Below are 16,023 nucleotides of genomic sequence, written 5' to 3'. Positions count from 1 at the left end.
CTAAGTAACAAACTCATGAATTGTTTGTTACTGGTTCATAGTGAGGTAAAAAGTTAGAGGCAGAATGTAACAGAATGGCTTCCTTCTTTGAGGAAATATTACTATGAAAATGGTCCAGCATAATTAAATGGTATTAGTAATACAGTTGATTCCTGCTCCAATTTGAATAACACTGAGTTTGGAAAAAGATATTCCTATGAAGAAAAGTAAAAAAAGATGTAGAACAGATTATTCAAATTAGCTTCAGGGTCCTTATCCATTTTTGTGGGCACAAAGAGATCCTCTACACAGATTTAAAATAAAAGCATCTCCTTGACCACTTTAAAAAAAATTAGATAATGTTTTTAAGAGTCAAGACACATTTTTTAAAAAACCTAATAAATTTTTAATTATAATTTTTTCTTTTTCTTTAAAACAGGACAAGTAACAGATTACACATCAAACTTCAGAACCTTTTGAATATCTAATTATTATACACATTCCCATCTGTCTTGCAGGAGGGATCTTGGTCGGTTTAACAGTTTCAGGTAAAATAAGTTGCATAATAGGTATATATTACAATAATAAATGTACAATGTTTACACCAAATATATTTTAGAAGAAAAAGAGATGCATCTGCATCAAATGGCGACCTTTTAAAATGCCACACCTTTTTATACATTCACTCTTGCAAAAGATCATAAGATGGGGTCACCAAGCTCAGATAAATCACTATGATGCACATAAAATACAGAAAGATTGGCTACTTTATATATTATATATATTTATATTTTCACACTTTAGCATCTGAGACATAAACTGAGAATTTAAAATTTATTCTCTTCAGATAACAAATCATTTTTTATACTTCATAAACATGGTGCCCACAAAAGCACATAGGTAAGGCACAATAGGGTTTTCTGTTACAGAATAGTGTGCATCATGTTTACTTTACCAGAAAACGTGCAATTATCTGTGCAAGTTCATGCTGCAAACCCAACACATTTAGAATAAAACAAAAAGGAAAATTGAGCTTTAAACAAATCAGAAATTGTACAATTCCAGCTGTTTCACATATTCATTTGGACTGACAATGTTATATCAACAAGTTATTAGAAAACAAAAACAAAACAAAACAATTGTTAGGTTTACAAGTAAACTTTGCTCAGCAACTCTTTTAATCTGAAATCATAAACAGTAATAAAAGTAACTTTACGGAAACAAATTAAATACTGAGGCACAAAGCCAAAGGTCACTCGTGCATTTACTATTGCAAATTTTCATGACCTAAAATTGCAAATATAACTTGTCAAACACGTATGTTGCTGCACCAATGTGCCCTGCTTTAAACTTGACATATAACAGGGTACTAACATTTCATTAAATTATAAATAGATTGGGAAAATGATTTAATCTCAGTGGTACTATGTCACAACCCTAGTATTTATAATAAATACAGCTTTTCACAAAATATTTTTCCAATATCTGCCAATTGCTTTTTTATTGCTCACATAAATTTGAATCCATTACAACCTGTATCAGAACTTTCCCATAAAATCATACTCAAACATTTGCATATAAAATCTATAAAAGATATTTTAAACTTGTATCTAATACTTCCAGGTGTTTGGCTGTTTAATCTATATTATAGTATAGCCATATGTGTGCATATGTGCATGTACATATGTATGTATATGTTCAATATACTATACATATACATATATATGGTACATGTATGTATACACCCACATGCACACATACATATATATACATATTAGATAATGAATAAAATAAGCTTATTTTACTGCTTTAATGCAGACATCTCACAAAACAAAACTACTTTCGCCACCACCAGGAATTTATACATATATACAAAAGCCAGTTTAAGTACATGTACATCCCCTTATCTGTATATGCACCCACAAAACTCAAATTAATTTTCTCATGTTCCAGCTGCAGCAAATAAATCTCTTACAAGCAATAGAAACCTAAGGTTAAATTGGGAAATTAAGTTTTATCACATAAGCCTGTAAGGAATTCTGCCGGTGACTATATACAAAAATTCACAGGAAATTACAGAAATAGAAGAAGCCTCTTCACCATGCTTTTGTGTGGTAATCTAAACACTTCTTGGTGCAAAAATACAACCACCAAATCTGAATATGTTTTAATGAAGTCAATGTTCCTCATGCAAAACTTTAAATGCACTGGCTGAACTGAGCTCCAAAAACGGAATGAAACAATAATTCTATCTATTCAGCATTGCTGCCTCACTGCTAAGTCCCTTTAGAACCTTAAGATTTCTGAAACATTCAAACAGAGCCATATTCATCAATAAAAATATTACATACAAAAAGCATTTTAAAAGGAAGACAGGAAGCCAAAGAGGAATTTTCCTATTGTAAAGAACAGTCCTAGGAGTAGTAGAAATCTTTTCAGGAACCTCCTTGAGAATTGACTAGGCCAGTCCGAAGACGAAGATGAGACATAGAGTTCATATGTTTATTTGATGGCTTCAAGGGAGTGTTGCAAGTAAGAGCTTGGGGAAAGCGATGATGATATCTATCTAGCCGTAAATATTTTACTGTAACCAATTTCCCTGTTGTAAGATAAAAATGATATTTTAGATCTGTAAAAACATGCTTAGAATATGTAAAATACAAACTGTGGTAAAATATACATCAACCCAAAGTACACACACAGCCTAAAATCACTCACTCTAAGATTCTTTAATTTAAAATCTGCTATGGTTTTTAATACTCAAGTGATAGATTGTCTTTTCAAATGTTTGTAAAATTAAAATTTCTTACCATCAAACCAAGAGCCATGTAATGCCTTAAAAGCTTTTCCAGCATACTCTGGAGACAGACACTTAACATATACACACCCCTGTGAAAAAAATAAAAAGGAAAAGAAATAGTCTTAGTTTAACAACAATAAAAATAAAAAGCAGAATTCAAAAAGAAATGTTACATTACCTCTCGTGAATTTTTATCTACTGCAATATGAACAATGCCATCATTATCGCTGCATTTCTCTAAAATTGCTTCTTGAATTGCCAAATGCCAATGATCCCCTATTTCCCTAAAAAGTAATAAAAGGAAAATCATCAGCCATATCCCTACTCATGGTTTCATACATTAATTCCTATGAGACAATTAGGACAGTTAAAAACATTGTACATCATTAAAATTAGTAGTGATATGTGCTTGTTGATTAGCAGTAGATGAATTTTACAAAACTAATACTAATTTTCCCCTCATTTTCAAGTGTTCTAAGAGTGACACATCACTAAGGTAATGAAGAATTAGCTCACCATGGCAGATGTGCATCACCATGGTAGAGAGCTGTTAGTGTTAAATAATCATCTAATTTATTTTACACTTAGAATTCTGTGTACCTGCAGTTTAATGAGTTATAGTGAATGCATAAAAGTTAATTATTTATTTTTATTGATATTTTCAAATCCTTAAACTTAAGAAAAATTCTAAAAAAAGTATTCTGAGTCTTGGTTCCAAAACAATGGAAGAATAATGAAAGAGAATTATCTGCAGTCACCTTACAATTAGGAAAGCTGTAAATTTCCAAATACTGTAGGAAATACTTGCCTTAATTGCTACAAATAGATGGCAAACAAGGGGAATAATGGCTTTACTTTAAACCATATATCTTTATCTAATACTAGACTGACATTAGTTTTCTAATCCCTTAAGACATGAGATAAAGATTTGCAGTAGAGGAATCACCACAATGCCGATTCTTTCTAAATTTGCAAACTGGATAGTATGTGAATGCGTGTAAAATGCATACATATGGACATGTGCATTCATAATGCTTCCTGGTATTTAAAATTTGACTGTCACTTAACTTAGAATTGTATTCTATTAATGATTTTTTACAAAAGTCAATGAATTACCAGATGAGACTTAGGGATATTCTTTATATAACACAATTTTTATGGTCAGGATTAAAACAAACAGAAGTTGACCTTCATATTATTAGTCAGATAAGCATAGGTCTCTAAGATTATTCTGAAGATTATCACAGCTTATGTAAAATATTGTACAATATTTTTTTGTATATTTGTACAATAATGTACAATAATGTAAAATATTGTAACAGTTAAAGTACTAACGTGTTGCTGCAACTATATAGATAGGAAATTTCTGAAATATGTTCATTTGTCTCAAGCATTTAACTGTGATGAATATTCATAGCACAAAGATTTTAAGTTTAAAAAATCATTAATCATGTGTCTGTCAAACATGCTCAGAATTTAACCAAAAAGAAAAAAAAAATGTTGTGTTAAGAGACTTCGAGGGGAAACATTCTTTAATTACAGATATTACGTTACAATATTAAACATTTTTTCAATCAAATAATCTAAATAAAAATTACATGTACTCAATCATAAACAATACTTACATAACTGGATCAAACATATTTCGAATCTTTAGACATGGTGTCAAACTATTTGGTGGGGAATTTCTTCTATCTAAATGAAATGCTAAAAAAGAAAAAAATAATAATTTTACAATTTACCATTATGTTGAAATACAGTCATTTAGTTAAGTAAAGTATGTGAGAAAAACATAGTAGCTCTCAAAGAATTTACAGTTTAGTGGAGACAGATGACAATGGTGTCACCCAAGTAAAAAGTGATTAGAAGTGCAGTGCATCCAAAGAGAAGAATGAAGAAAAATTTCAAAGGTAATTTAATCTTTTCTAGAAGTGTCACATAAGACTCCTCAGAAAACTTATGCCGAGATCTGAAAAACTAAATAAGGCAAAGAGAGGTATAACGAATATTTTAAGCAGAAATGATAGCTTGTACATAGCTCTAGAAGATATAGTCAAATAACTAAGAGCTAATGTGATTGATACTGGAAAACAGATTACTGAAGTATGGTCACTAGGTACAATCTCTGCCAAGCTTTCACATCAAGATAGTAAAGTGAACCTCTAGTGCCATCTAGAATTCTCATACTGTTTTGTTCTTGGATGACTTAAATTGCAGGCATTCTCATGTCCAAGAAATTCCACTAACAGCCTAAGCCAGAAATAAGTGAAGTTGAGAAGTAGTTTTTCTACCATTTTAGCCTCGCTTAGATGTGAAGATTCACAAAATAAGATTTGGGAGAAACTCTTTGGTCTGAAGGTAGGGCAAATGGCCAAACTGACTTTTAAGATGTACTCTGTGGTTCTCAAACTTAATTAATTATGAGACTATGTACACACAGAATAACTACAATAACTACTGAATGATACATTTCAAATACCTCAAGAACTACTTTAGATCCTTCAAATTAATACTACTGTTTATTCCAAACAATACTGTAAGAGGCATAAATTCACTGGTTCCCCAAAAGGTACAGTTTAAGTTTTTAAGAGATTTTAGAGTTAAGTAGTCATCTAACTGATATTTAACTATGGTTTAGAAATTAAACATTAAAAATTTTAAAAAGTCAGGGAGCTCTGGTGGCCTAGTGGCAAGAAGCTGTACTGCAATCCCAGAGGTATGTGGTTCGAATCCACCAGATGCTCTGCTGGAGAAGGAGGGACAATCACCTCCTGTACCAGTCAGATCCGATTTGACAGTACACGCAAAAGATTAAAAAAAAAAATTTTAAAAGTCAATTAACCATTACATGTGGGGAAATACGAATAAAGGAAGTCAATTCTAGTGTGAGTAAATTTAGAAGACTAAGTATCAATCCTACAACAATGTAATTTCAAATTACTACAAGGGCAGAAATACTAAGTTTCTTATTAATAGGTTAAATTATTTTTTCATATATGGCCAAACAAACTCCCTCTCCCAATATATAGTACTGAATCACTTGTGTTTAGATATGTTGAAAGAAAAACACTCACTCTCTCTCTCTCTATATATATATATATATTAATCTTTTAAATAGGCTAGGTCAAGGTGATTTAGTTACTTTAAATAAAACATAAACATTAAATAAATATACAAGTTCACCTAAAATGGTACAAATACAAAACACCGATACTACATTTTTTTCTGTATTACTGTTGTTAGGTGCTGGCAAGACAGTGCTTTTAGTGATCTCGTATGAGGATGAAAATATTGCCCAGTACTGAGGTATCCTCAAAATCACTGCTCTGATTGAGCCTATTATTGTAGCCACCATGTCACTCCATCTGTCCCTCCTGATATGTCCCCATTGATGATATGTCCAAAGTTAGTAAAACAAAGTCTTACCTCCCTATAGTCCCCCCCCTTTTTTTTAATAATTTTAATGAGCATTTACATAGATTTTGGATTTCCATTCATTCATTGTTGCACTTCTCCCTATAGTGCCTTCTAAGAAACATTTTGGCTGTACTTCTTCCATAGATAGATTGGGGGATTTTCCTGGCAGTCCCTGGTAATACAAATAATTCTTCTCTAACAATGTGATTGATTAAAAGGCAGCAATTCTTCAGTCCCCCTTACTTGTTTGCACAGTCAGTGAAACACATAGTCCAGCTTTTGCCTAGTCAGTGAAACACAAGCAAACATCTTTCTAATATTCTTTGCCTTTAGCCAAGAGTCACTTGATGTCGGCAATGATAACCGTGTTCCATGGCCTCTTGTGAATCCAACTTTAATTTCTGGAAGTTGCAGATAATATATTGCTACAGTCATTTAAAAATTGTCCTTAGTAAAATCTTATTTGCATGAGTATTGTGTTCCATGATGAGCTGCAGTTTGAATCCACCAGCCATTCCTGCTCCATGGGAAAGATAAGAAGCAATCTCTTACCATGATGATTTACACTCAGAAACCCAATAGAGGGTCACTACCATGAACTAGAATTGATTTGAAAACAGTAATTTGGTTTATGTTTTGGAAACATTAATGCTAGGCTGTTGCTGCTGTTACGAGATGTCAGGTATGACTCATAGCGATCCTATGAATAACAGATCTGAACCCTGACCTGTCCTGTGCCAACCTCACTATCTCTGGCACACTTGAGGCCATAATTGTAGTTACTCTGTGTGAATTCACCTGGTTGAGGATCTTCCTCACTCTCCAAGTAACATGAAGCTGTTGACAGTTTCAATCTTTTCTCCATCTATCATGATGTTGCCTATCAGTCCAATGGTGTGAATTTTTGGTTTTTTTGATGTTGAGATGAAATCTATCCTGAAAGCTATAGTGTTGGATCTTCTGTACAAGTGTTTCAGATCCTTTTCACTTTCAGCAAGCAAAACTGTGTCAATTGCATACTTAAGGTTACTGATGAGCCTCTTCCAGTCCTGACATCACATTCTTCTTCATAGAGTCCATTTTGTCAAATAACTGGCTTAGCATACAGATGAATAGGTATAGTGAAAGAATACAATCCTAACACACACCTTTACTAATGACATAAATATATGTAAAACCAAGACAACAGAAGTACAATCATCATTAAATTGTAGCTTTTCTTTATCAGCTTCCTGTACAACTAAGGTGCGTCTTGATTCAGGCCACAGTTTTTCTGATCACTTGCTATGCATCTGAGAGCTGTACAATAAATAATGATGACAGAAGAATTGATGCCTGTCAGTTGTGGTGTTAGAACATCTCATAGATTGCCAAAAGTACTCTACCTTGAAGAGTGCAGCCAGAGTACGCTTTGGAGGCAACGATGATGAGGCTTCACCTCACATACTTTAGACATGTTGCTTGGAGGGGAGACACGATGCTTTGAAGGGTGGAGGGTTGACAAAGGAGAAGAAGACTCTCAACCAGGTGGACTGACATGGTGACTGCTGCAATGGGCTCTAGGGTATTAGGAAATGTGAAGATGGCACAGGATAGGATGGGGTTCAGATCTGCTGTTCACAGAGTTACTATGAGTCATAGCTATAATCAATGGGACGGCACCTACTAATAACATCAAACAACTACTTAAATGCTCAATACTCTTTAAATGGACTTCTGGTAGCCTACTGATAAGGAATTGCAGTTTGAATCTGTCAGATGCTTGAAGGGAGAAAGCTGGACCATGTCCTCCCATGAAGTTAACTGCCTCTGAAAAACCCCCTGGAGTGTCAGCTATCCATTGATTCTGTTACATAACAACAATAATAGTTTATTTAGGGAACTCTAGCGGCCTAGTGGTAAATAGCTGTACTGTCAGCACAAAGACATGTTATGTTGCAATCCACCAGCTGCTCTGAATAAAGATGGGTAATTAATCGCCTCTTGAGAGTTAGACTACCTCTGAAAACCATCTGGAGAATCAGCTTTCAGTTGGTTCTGACTTGATAGTGTACAAGTCTATTTTTTTTTTAATCATCACAATCATACAAATATACAATCTGTACCTCAAGAAAACAGCTTTCAGGTTGTACTTCTGAAATTTTTCTGCCTTTAGCCTAAAATTAACTATTAAGCCTTTTCTATGTGTTAATTGGGTAATAGGTATCTCATTCTCAATTATTTCCTAAGTTCAGAAGTCCATAAATTACTACTAAGAGGTTAACAAAGACATGCAGAAAATTAATCATCATTACAGAGTCCTGGTGGAGTACTGAAATTTTATTGATTACCAGTATAGAGAGAGGTATGGATTCCTGGGGTCTTATTTATTGCCATTGTCTTTAGTGCAGCTTCAACTTCGTCCTTCATTACCATTGGCTCTTGAGGATACGGTACCTCTTGAAATATTTCTCTGTTGGCCAATTCTTTTTGGTACAAAAAGTGACTCTGTTTATTCTTTCCATCTTCTTTTAATGTTTCCTGGGTCATTCAAGATTGTGCCCATAGCATCTGTCAATATTGCAATTTGGGGCTTGAATTTTTCAGTTCTATCAGCTTGAGAAATGCCAAGTAAATTCTTCCTTTTCCTCCCCTCCAATTTCAGCTCTCTCCATGTTCTAATACTTTGCTTTGTCTTCATGAGATGCCCTTTGAAATCTTCAGTTCCGCTCTTTACGTCAGCATCTCTTCCCTTTCTTTTAGCTTCTTGAAGCTATTGTGCAATTTTTAGTCTCTTCTGACATCCATTTTGGTTTTTGTTTCTCCTCTGTGTTTGTAATGACTTTATGTTCCCTTCAAAGACAATATTCTCATTATTATCTCACAACTCATCTGGTCTTTGACCACTTGAGTTCAATGTGTCAAACTTATTTGTAAGTTGATTTTAAAGTCAGTAGGGGCACTCAAGATCATATTTTGGTTCTTATGGACTTGTTTTCATTTTCTTCAGCCTCAATTTGAGCTTACACATAAGTAATTGATGGCTTGTTCCACATTCTGCACCTGGCCTATGTTTGACAGTTGTAATTTAGCTTTTCCAACAATTCCTTCTACAGATGTAGAATCTGATTCCAATTCAGTCCACCAGGTGAGGTCTATGTGTAAAGTCATCTGTATAAAATTCAATCATTCTATTTCTGGCCTCATTTCTGTTACCAAGACAGTAACTTTCCAAATGTCCTTCATTGTTTCCAACTTTTAAATTCCAGTCACCAATTATTATCTTAATTGCATGTTTAATCAATTTCAGAATGCAAAATATGGTAAAAAAAAAATCTTCAATTTCCTTCTCTTTTGCTTTAGTTGTTGGTGCATATAATTAAAGTCATATTAGCAGGTCTTCCTAACATATGCATAGATAGTATCCTATCATTCACAACATCTTACTTCAAGATAAGCCTTGAAATTGTCATTTTAACTATGAATGCAAAACCATTCTTCCTGTTTTTCATTCCAGGCATAGTTTATCATGTGATTCAAAGTGGCCAATGCCAATCTATTTCATCTCAGTAATGCCTAGAATGCTGATGTTAGTGGGTTCCATTTTATTTTTAATGACTTATAGTCTTCCTACATTCATACTCTGTACATTTCATGTTACAATTATTAAAGGATATTTGCAGCCGCTTCTCCTGATTTTAACTGATTTCCAATCTGGCCTCTATCTCTAATATTACAGCTATCTGTGTTCCTCTACTGTTCACTGAAAGTTCAGAAGCCTGCTATTTGAGAAGTGGATGACTGCAGTGTTGAGAGCGTGCGAGAGTGTGAGAAAGTGAGAGTGGCAGTCCATGGGATGTACAGTGCTCTTCTCCAATACCACAACTCAAAGGCATCAATTCTTCTTCTTCTGCCATCCTTATTCACTGTGCAGCTCTCAGATGCATTGCAAGTGATCAGAAAGAACATGGCCTGAATCATATACATGCTCCATTCGCAAAATAGCCTCCTGGACAAGTTGTACATTTTACAGGAATACAATCAAGTGCTCTGGGAGTCCCATTCTTCTCAATGTTAGTCCTCAAACTGACATTATTACTCCTCAATAATTTGGAGAAGTCCCTAACTGCAGATTTTCCCAGTGCAAGACATCTCTTGATTTCCTGACTGCTAGTACCAAGGGTTTTAATTGTGGATCAAAGTATGATGAAGTTCTTGACCGTTTCAATCTTTTTTCCATTTATCATGATATTGCCGATCAGTCCAGTGGTAAGAATCTTTGTTTTCTTGACACTGAGATGCAATCCATATTGAAGACTGTATTCTTTGATCTTCTACAACAAGTGCTTCAAGTCTTCCTCACTTTCAGCAACCAAGGTTGTCATCTGTATAGTGCAGGTTATTGATGAGTCTTCCTCTGATTCTGATGCCAAGTTCTTCTTCCTAGAGACCAACTTCTCCTATAATTTTCCCAGCATACAGATTGAATAGGTAAGGAGAAAGAATACAACCCTGACACACTCCCTTCTTAATTTTAAACCATGTAGTGTTCCCTTGCTTCGTTAGCACAACAACCTCCTGGACCAGTCATGTGTTTTGCAAGAACACAATCAAGTGCTCTGGGATTTCCATTTTTCTCAATGTTAGTCATAACTTGTTATGATCCACATAGTAAAAAGCCTCTGCATGGTCAATAAAGCATAAATATATATTCGGAATAAACATAAGGTTTCAAAGGACAGCTCGAGAACACAAAGCAAAGTATTGTAATGGAAAGTGCAGAGATCTGGAATTGGAGAACAGAAAGAAAAGTGCTTGCTCTGCATTTCTCACACTGAGAGAACTGGGGGCGGGGTGGTGGTGGGCGGAATCAAACCTTGATGGGAAATACTGAAAGATGCTATGGGCCATATATTGAATGACCCAGAAAGTATCAAAAGAAGATGGGGGAAATGTTGGAGAGGATGTGGAGAAATACACTTATACACTGTGGGTGAGATTTCCTCAAAAAGCTGAACACAGAAATTCCCTATGACCCAGCTATTCCACTGCTTGGAATATACCCCAAGAAAATGAGACCTGAGGCCCAAATGGAGATTTGTACACCAGTGTTCATGGCAGTGTTAGTCACCATCACAGTAACATGGAAACAGCCCAAATATCCAACCACAATTGAAGAGATTGAGAAATTATGGGACATTCACACAATGGAATACAATGCAGCATGCAAGAACAATGATTTTGTAAACCTAATATGAGAGCGACTGGAAAGCATTATGCTAAGAGAACTAATTTGATCCCATTAGGAAAAGTATAAGACCATTATTCTAGAAACAGATAACTACTAAGATGTGTATGACAATCTAATGAGTGGAGAACGGAAGCAGAAGGGTAAGGATGAGTGTTGCGGGTGGTAACATAGGGTCATACAATTTGATGGGTGGAGGGAGGGATGGTTAAGGAAATGGGAAAAATCTGGTGTGGAAAATAATGTATAGTAACTTTGTAAGTAAACCAGTATAAAATAAAAATGTTATATAAAGAAAAAGATGGAGGGAATACACAGAATCACTGTACCAAAAAGAAATGACTGACGCTGAAAAATTTCAGAAGTTCCATATGAGCAGGTGCCAATGGTAATGAAAGAGGAAGTTGAAGCTGCATTGAAGGCATTGGGAAAAAATAAGGCCCCAGGAATTTATTAGGTACCAACTGATTTGTTTCATTTAACTAATGCAGCCCTGGATTTGCTCACCAGACTATGCAAAGAAATCTGGAGAATAGCTATCTGGTCAATGGATTGGAAGAAGTAAATATTTGTTCCCATTCCCAAGAAAGGTGACCCAAAAGAATGTAGAAACCACTGAACACTATCATTAATATTACATGTAAGCAAGTAATGCTGAAGATCATTCAAAAAATGGCTAGAACAGTACATAGATAGGGTACTGTCTGAAGTTCAAGCAAAACTTAGAAGAGGCTCTGACACTAATGTGTCAATGCTCATGTCAGATGGATTCAGGCTGAAGGTAGAGATTGTCAGAGAAATCTTCTGGTAGTCCATAGCATATTTCATATTCTTCACCAAGACCATAATTCAAAACGCCAACTACTACTCCAGCCTTGTTGCCATGGATTGCTGTCGAGTCGAGCACAACTCATAGAGACCCTATGAACAGAAGACCTAAAGCCTTTCAATAATTACCATTTCTCAAAGTTCACAGGAGGGACTAGTCCTTGGAGAAGGAAATCATGCTTGGAAGAATGGAGGGAGGGTAGATGAGGGAGACCCTGGATTGCAACATGGTTTCTCACCACTAGGCCAACAGAGCTTCACAACCAATTACTGTTGTTATATAGTCAGAACCAACCCATAGCTGACTGTCGGGCAGGTTTTTCCGGGAAGTTAATTACACAGGAAGAGACTGCCCATGCCCCTTCCACAGAGCAGATGATGACCTGGAACCACTTGCCTTCAGGACTGCAACACAGCTTCTTGCCACTAGGCCACCAGAGCTCCACAACCAACTATTAGAATATGAATTATTCAAGTGGGTAAACAGCGATCACTAGTAGAGTTTGAGTACATAATGACATAGCTGGTGGAAATAAAATTTTTCTAGCACATGGAAGTAGGTATTTCTCTAGCATTTGGAAAACAATCTGATACCAATAAAATGAAAAGCTATTTAGCTCCCTAAACCTAGTAATCTTAAGCCTTGGGACTCAATCCTATAGAAATTAAAGTATAAGTATTTATGACTATATAGCTCTTTTGGGGACTCTTCCAACAGTCTGCAAAAAAAGGGGTAAAATATTTATGACTATGTAAAGAGTTTATTACTTAAGAGGTTTTTTTAAAAAAATAGCCTGAATGTTTATCAACCAGCGAATGATTGATTAGACGAAGACTTCTTTTTATTGTGGTGTGGTGTACCATACAGTTGGAACTGATCAAAAGCTGACCCTCAGGCTGGTTTTCAGAGGCGATAATCACACGGGAGGAGATTGTGCTCCAGTGAAGCAGCTAGTGGCCTTGACAAGTTGGGATTGCAGCGCAGCTTCTTGTCACATGGAATATTACAATCATTTAAAATAATAAAAAAAACTCAAGTATGAGTTGACCTACAAGGATTTTAAAGAGTCATTTTTTTAACAAGATAACTAAGATACATGTAAGTATGTGTAAAGTGAACTATTTTTGCTAAAGTAATCAATCACCAAAAACATGCACGTACTTATGTATACATATTGTGTAACTAGATTGGCATTAAAAATATATGGCAAGACCCACAAAAGTTATGTAGCACATGAATATGCCAATGAAAGTCTGTGACAAAAAAGCAGGAAAATAAAGGAAAGAGAGACAACTTATGTTTGAATTAAGGTGAAAAAGTTTAGGTAATGCTTACAAGCTAATTAACAATTCCCTCTAAGAGATTTGGAAAGGAGTACAACTTTAAATTGTACTCTTACATAAAACAAGCATCACTTTCTATTTTTAAAAGTAAAAAATATTCACCATACATATATATTTTAAAAGATACATACCTTGACCTTGCCATACTTTAGAAGGTATTACTAATATTTTGTCACAAGATGCAGAAGGCTGGATCCATCTCCAGACCAAAAAATCAGCACCACCTATTCTTCGTGTCTCTGTGCGAACTCTAGATTCATTAGCAGCAAGGAAATCAACAGCTCTATCCCATACTTTCTTCATTTTTTTCCTAATATATGAGCAAAATGACAAATTCTCTATTATTTTGGTTGTCTTCTTTTTCATATATGATCAATTGAAGATAGCGGTTGTTCTTAACTCTTAACTCTGGAGATTTTCAAAATAAGATTTAAATCACTGAGTGGCACATTAGATTGACTAAATTTCCATAGCCAGCTCTGAAAAATGAGCTAATTTATATTAAAAGCTTTTAAACATAGAAATATTTTGAAACATATTAGTAAAGCATCACTGAATTCAATGTATGCCTCTGCAATGAAATTAAAGAGATAAGGTACAGATTGACAACAATCAAGAAGGCCTAAGAATGCTATTGCTATGTGCTGTTGAGTTGGCTCCTACTTGTAGTGACTTTGAATTGAACAGAATGAAAACAGACCAACAAAAGAAAGATAGGCAAAAGAATTGGCCTCAACTGGCATCATATTCACAATCTAGGAATAAAATTTATTTAAAATTCAGCTGTCAGTAGAGTAATAAGAGAGTTCTAAGTAAAATCAGAAGAGCAATAAGAGTTTAGAAAAGACTGTTGGAAATACCTAAAGAAGCCTGTACAGTACAGTGCTAGCTGATAAGGGTCACTCCTTTCTATAGAACTTCCAAGAATACAAAGGAGCTACATTTTTATTTACATTAACACACCGAGCTTTTAACACACCTGTCATGAGGCTGTATTAAGGAATCTCGCACATGTGGAATAGGCATATAAGGTTGTAAATCTTTATTTTCTTGGCACGCTTCATTATGACTCCGTAAAACATCTGCAAAGAGATCAAACAAATGAAGCGATCACTTGCTATGTTTAACTTGTCATTTAATCACTATTTAGAAATTAGATTTTTATAAATATCATACCTATAATCTTTACCACCATATCATACATTTGTCTTGTTTCCTCTTCCTCTTTTGTCCAGCGATACTTCATGTAGCGTAGAACCACACATACCATTACTATACCTGCAATATTTATATTTTGTGTGATAAAAATTGTGAACAAGGGCATTAAATAATATTGCAACTTAAAATTAGTGGATAGCTAGTTGATTAGTTTATTGTAGTATCTTTTTAAAAAAATAACATAATAAAAAGAGAAGAAACCGAAGACATTTTCTATAGTGATTACCCTCCAAAATGTAATCAGTCTTTAAGAGAAAATGAGTATTTTTATAAATTAATTAAATATTGTTACTATGTGCTGCTGAGCCAGAAATGACTCAGAGCTGACTGCAGCAGGGTTTCAGAGACTGTAAACTGCACAGGAGCGAGCTCTGGTGGCTTAGTGGTAAAGAGTTACACTGACAATTCAAAAGCATGCAGTTCAAATCCACAAAATGCTTGGCGGGAAGAAAATGGGAAATCTCCTCTTATGCTTTTTTTTTTAATTAGTCCTTGGAGAGGGACATCATGCTTGGGAGGGTAGAGGGACGGCGTAGGAGGGGAAGGCCCTCTATGAGGTGAACTGAATCAGTGACTTGGGTAATCAGGATGGGTGTGTCAGGGGCAGTACGACTGGCACAAGATACAGCAGGGTTTAGGGCTATTGTACATAGGGTCGCTATGACTCAACAGCACATAACAACAACAACAGTTTTAATGAAAATTTACAGAAACAGGGTTTCCATTCATTCATTGTTGCACTTTTCTCCCTGCCCCCCTCTCCCGCGCAATTCACTCTTCTCCCTGAAAAGTAAAACTCTTTCATTGTTATGCAATCCCTCCCCTCAAATCCACTCCACTGTGCAGCCTTCATTCTGGACTCTTGTATTGACAATAATACGTAATCACATATCCCTTTAAAATTGTTCTCTCCCTTATCTGTTTAAATCCAGTACACATCATTCTTCCCCTCCTTCTCTGTCTTCCCTCAACCCCAATGTCAGTCCTGCTTTACAACACTGGCACTATGCAGTACTTGTCCTTTTGTGACTGAGATATTTCACTCAGCATAATGTCCTCCAGGGTCATCCATTTTGTATAATATTTCATGAGTTCCTTGTTTTTCAATGCTGCATAGTATTCCAGTGTGTGAATATACCACAGCTTCTCTATCCATTCATTTGTTGATGGGCACTTGGGTTGTTTCCAGCTCTTTGCTATTGTGAACAAA

The 16,023-nt window shown here is 35.2% G+C and overlaps 1 protein-coding gene across 1 annotated transcript in view; it reads right to left on the bottom strand.

Annotated features, from left to right (window-relative positions):
- Positions 1-2,152: 2,152 nt before the first annotated feature.
- LEMD3 (LEM domain containing 3) overlaps positions 2,153-16,023 on the bottom strand; it is a 110,806-nt gene continuing 96,935 nt past the window's right edge. The window contains exons 7-13 of the mRNA XM_006886061.1: positions 14,772-14,873; positions 14,575-14,677; positions 13,727-13,905; positions 4,405-4,486; positions 2,958-3,063; positions 2,790-2,868; positions 2,153-2,578 (exon numbers count right to left, since the gene is read on the bottom strand). Of these exons, the coding sequence (XP_006886123.1) occupies positions 2,415-2,578; positions 2,790-2,868; positions 2,958-3,063; positions 4,405-4,486; positions 13,727-13,905; positions 14,575-14,677; positions 14,772-14,873 (815 nt within the window). The 3' untranslated portion in view covers positions 2,153-2,414. The remainder of the gene's footprint in view (positions 2,579-2,789; positions 2,869-2,957; positions 3,064-4,404; positions 4,487-13,726; positions 13,906-14,574; positions 14,678-14,771; positions 14,874-16,023) is intronic.

Source organism: Elephantulus edwardii, unplaced genomic scaffold (assembly GCF_000299155.1).
Source record: "Elephantulus edwardii isolate Elephantulus edwardi_28Jun2011 unplaced genomic scaffold, EleEdw1.0 scaffold00047, whole genome shotgun sequence".
Taxonomy (NCBI): Eukaryota; Metazoa; Chordata; class Mammalia; order Macroscelidea; family Macroscelididae; genus Elephantulus; species Elephantulus edwardii.
This window is presented reverse-complemented; position numbering and strand designations above follow the sequence as displayed.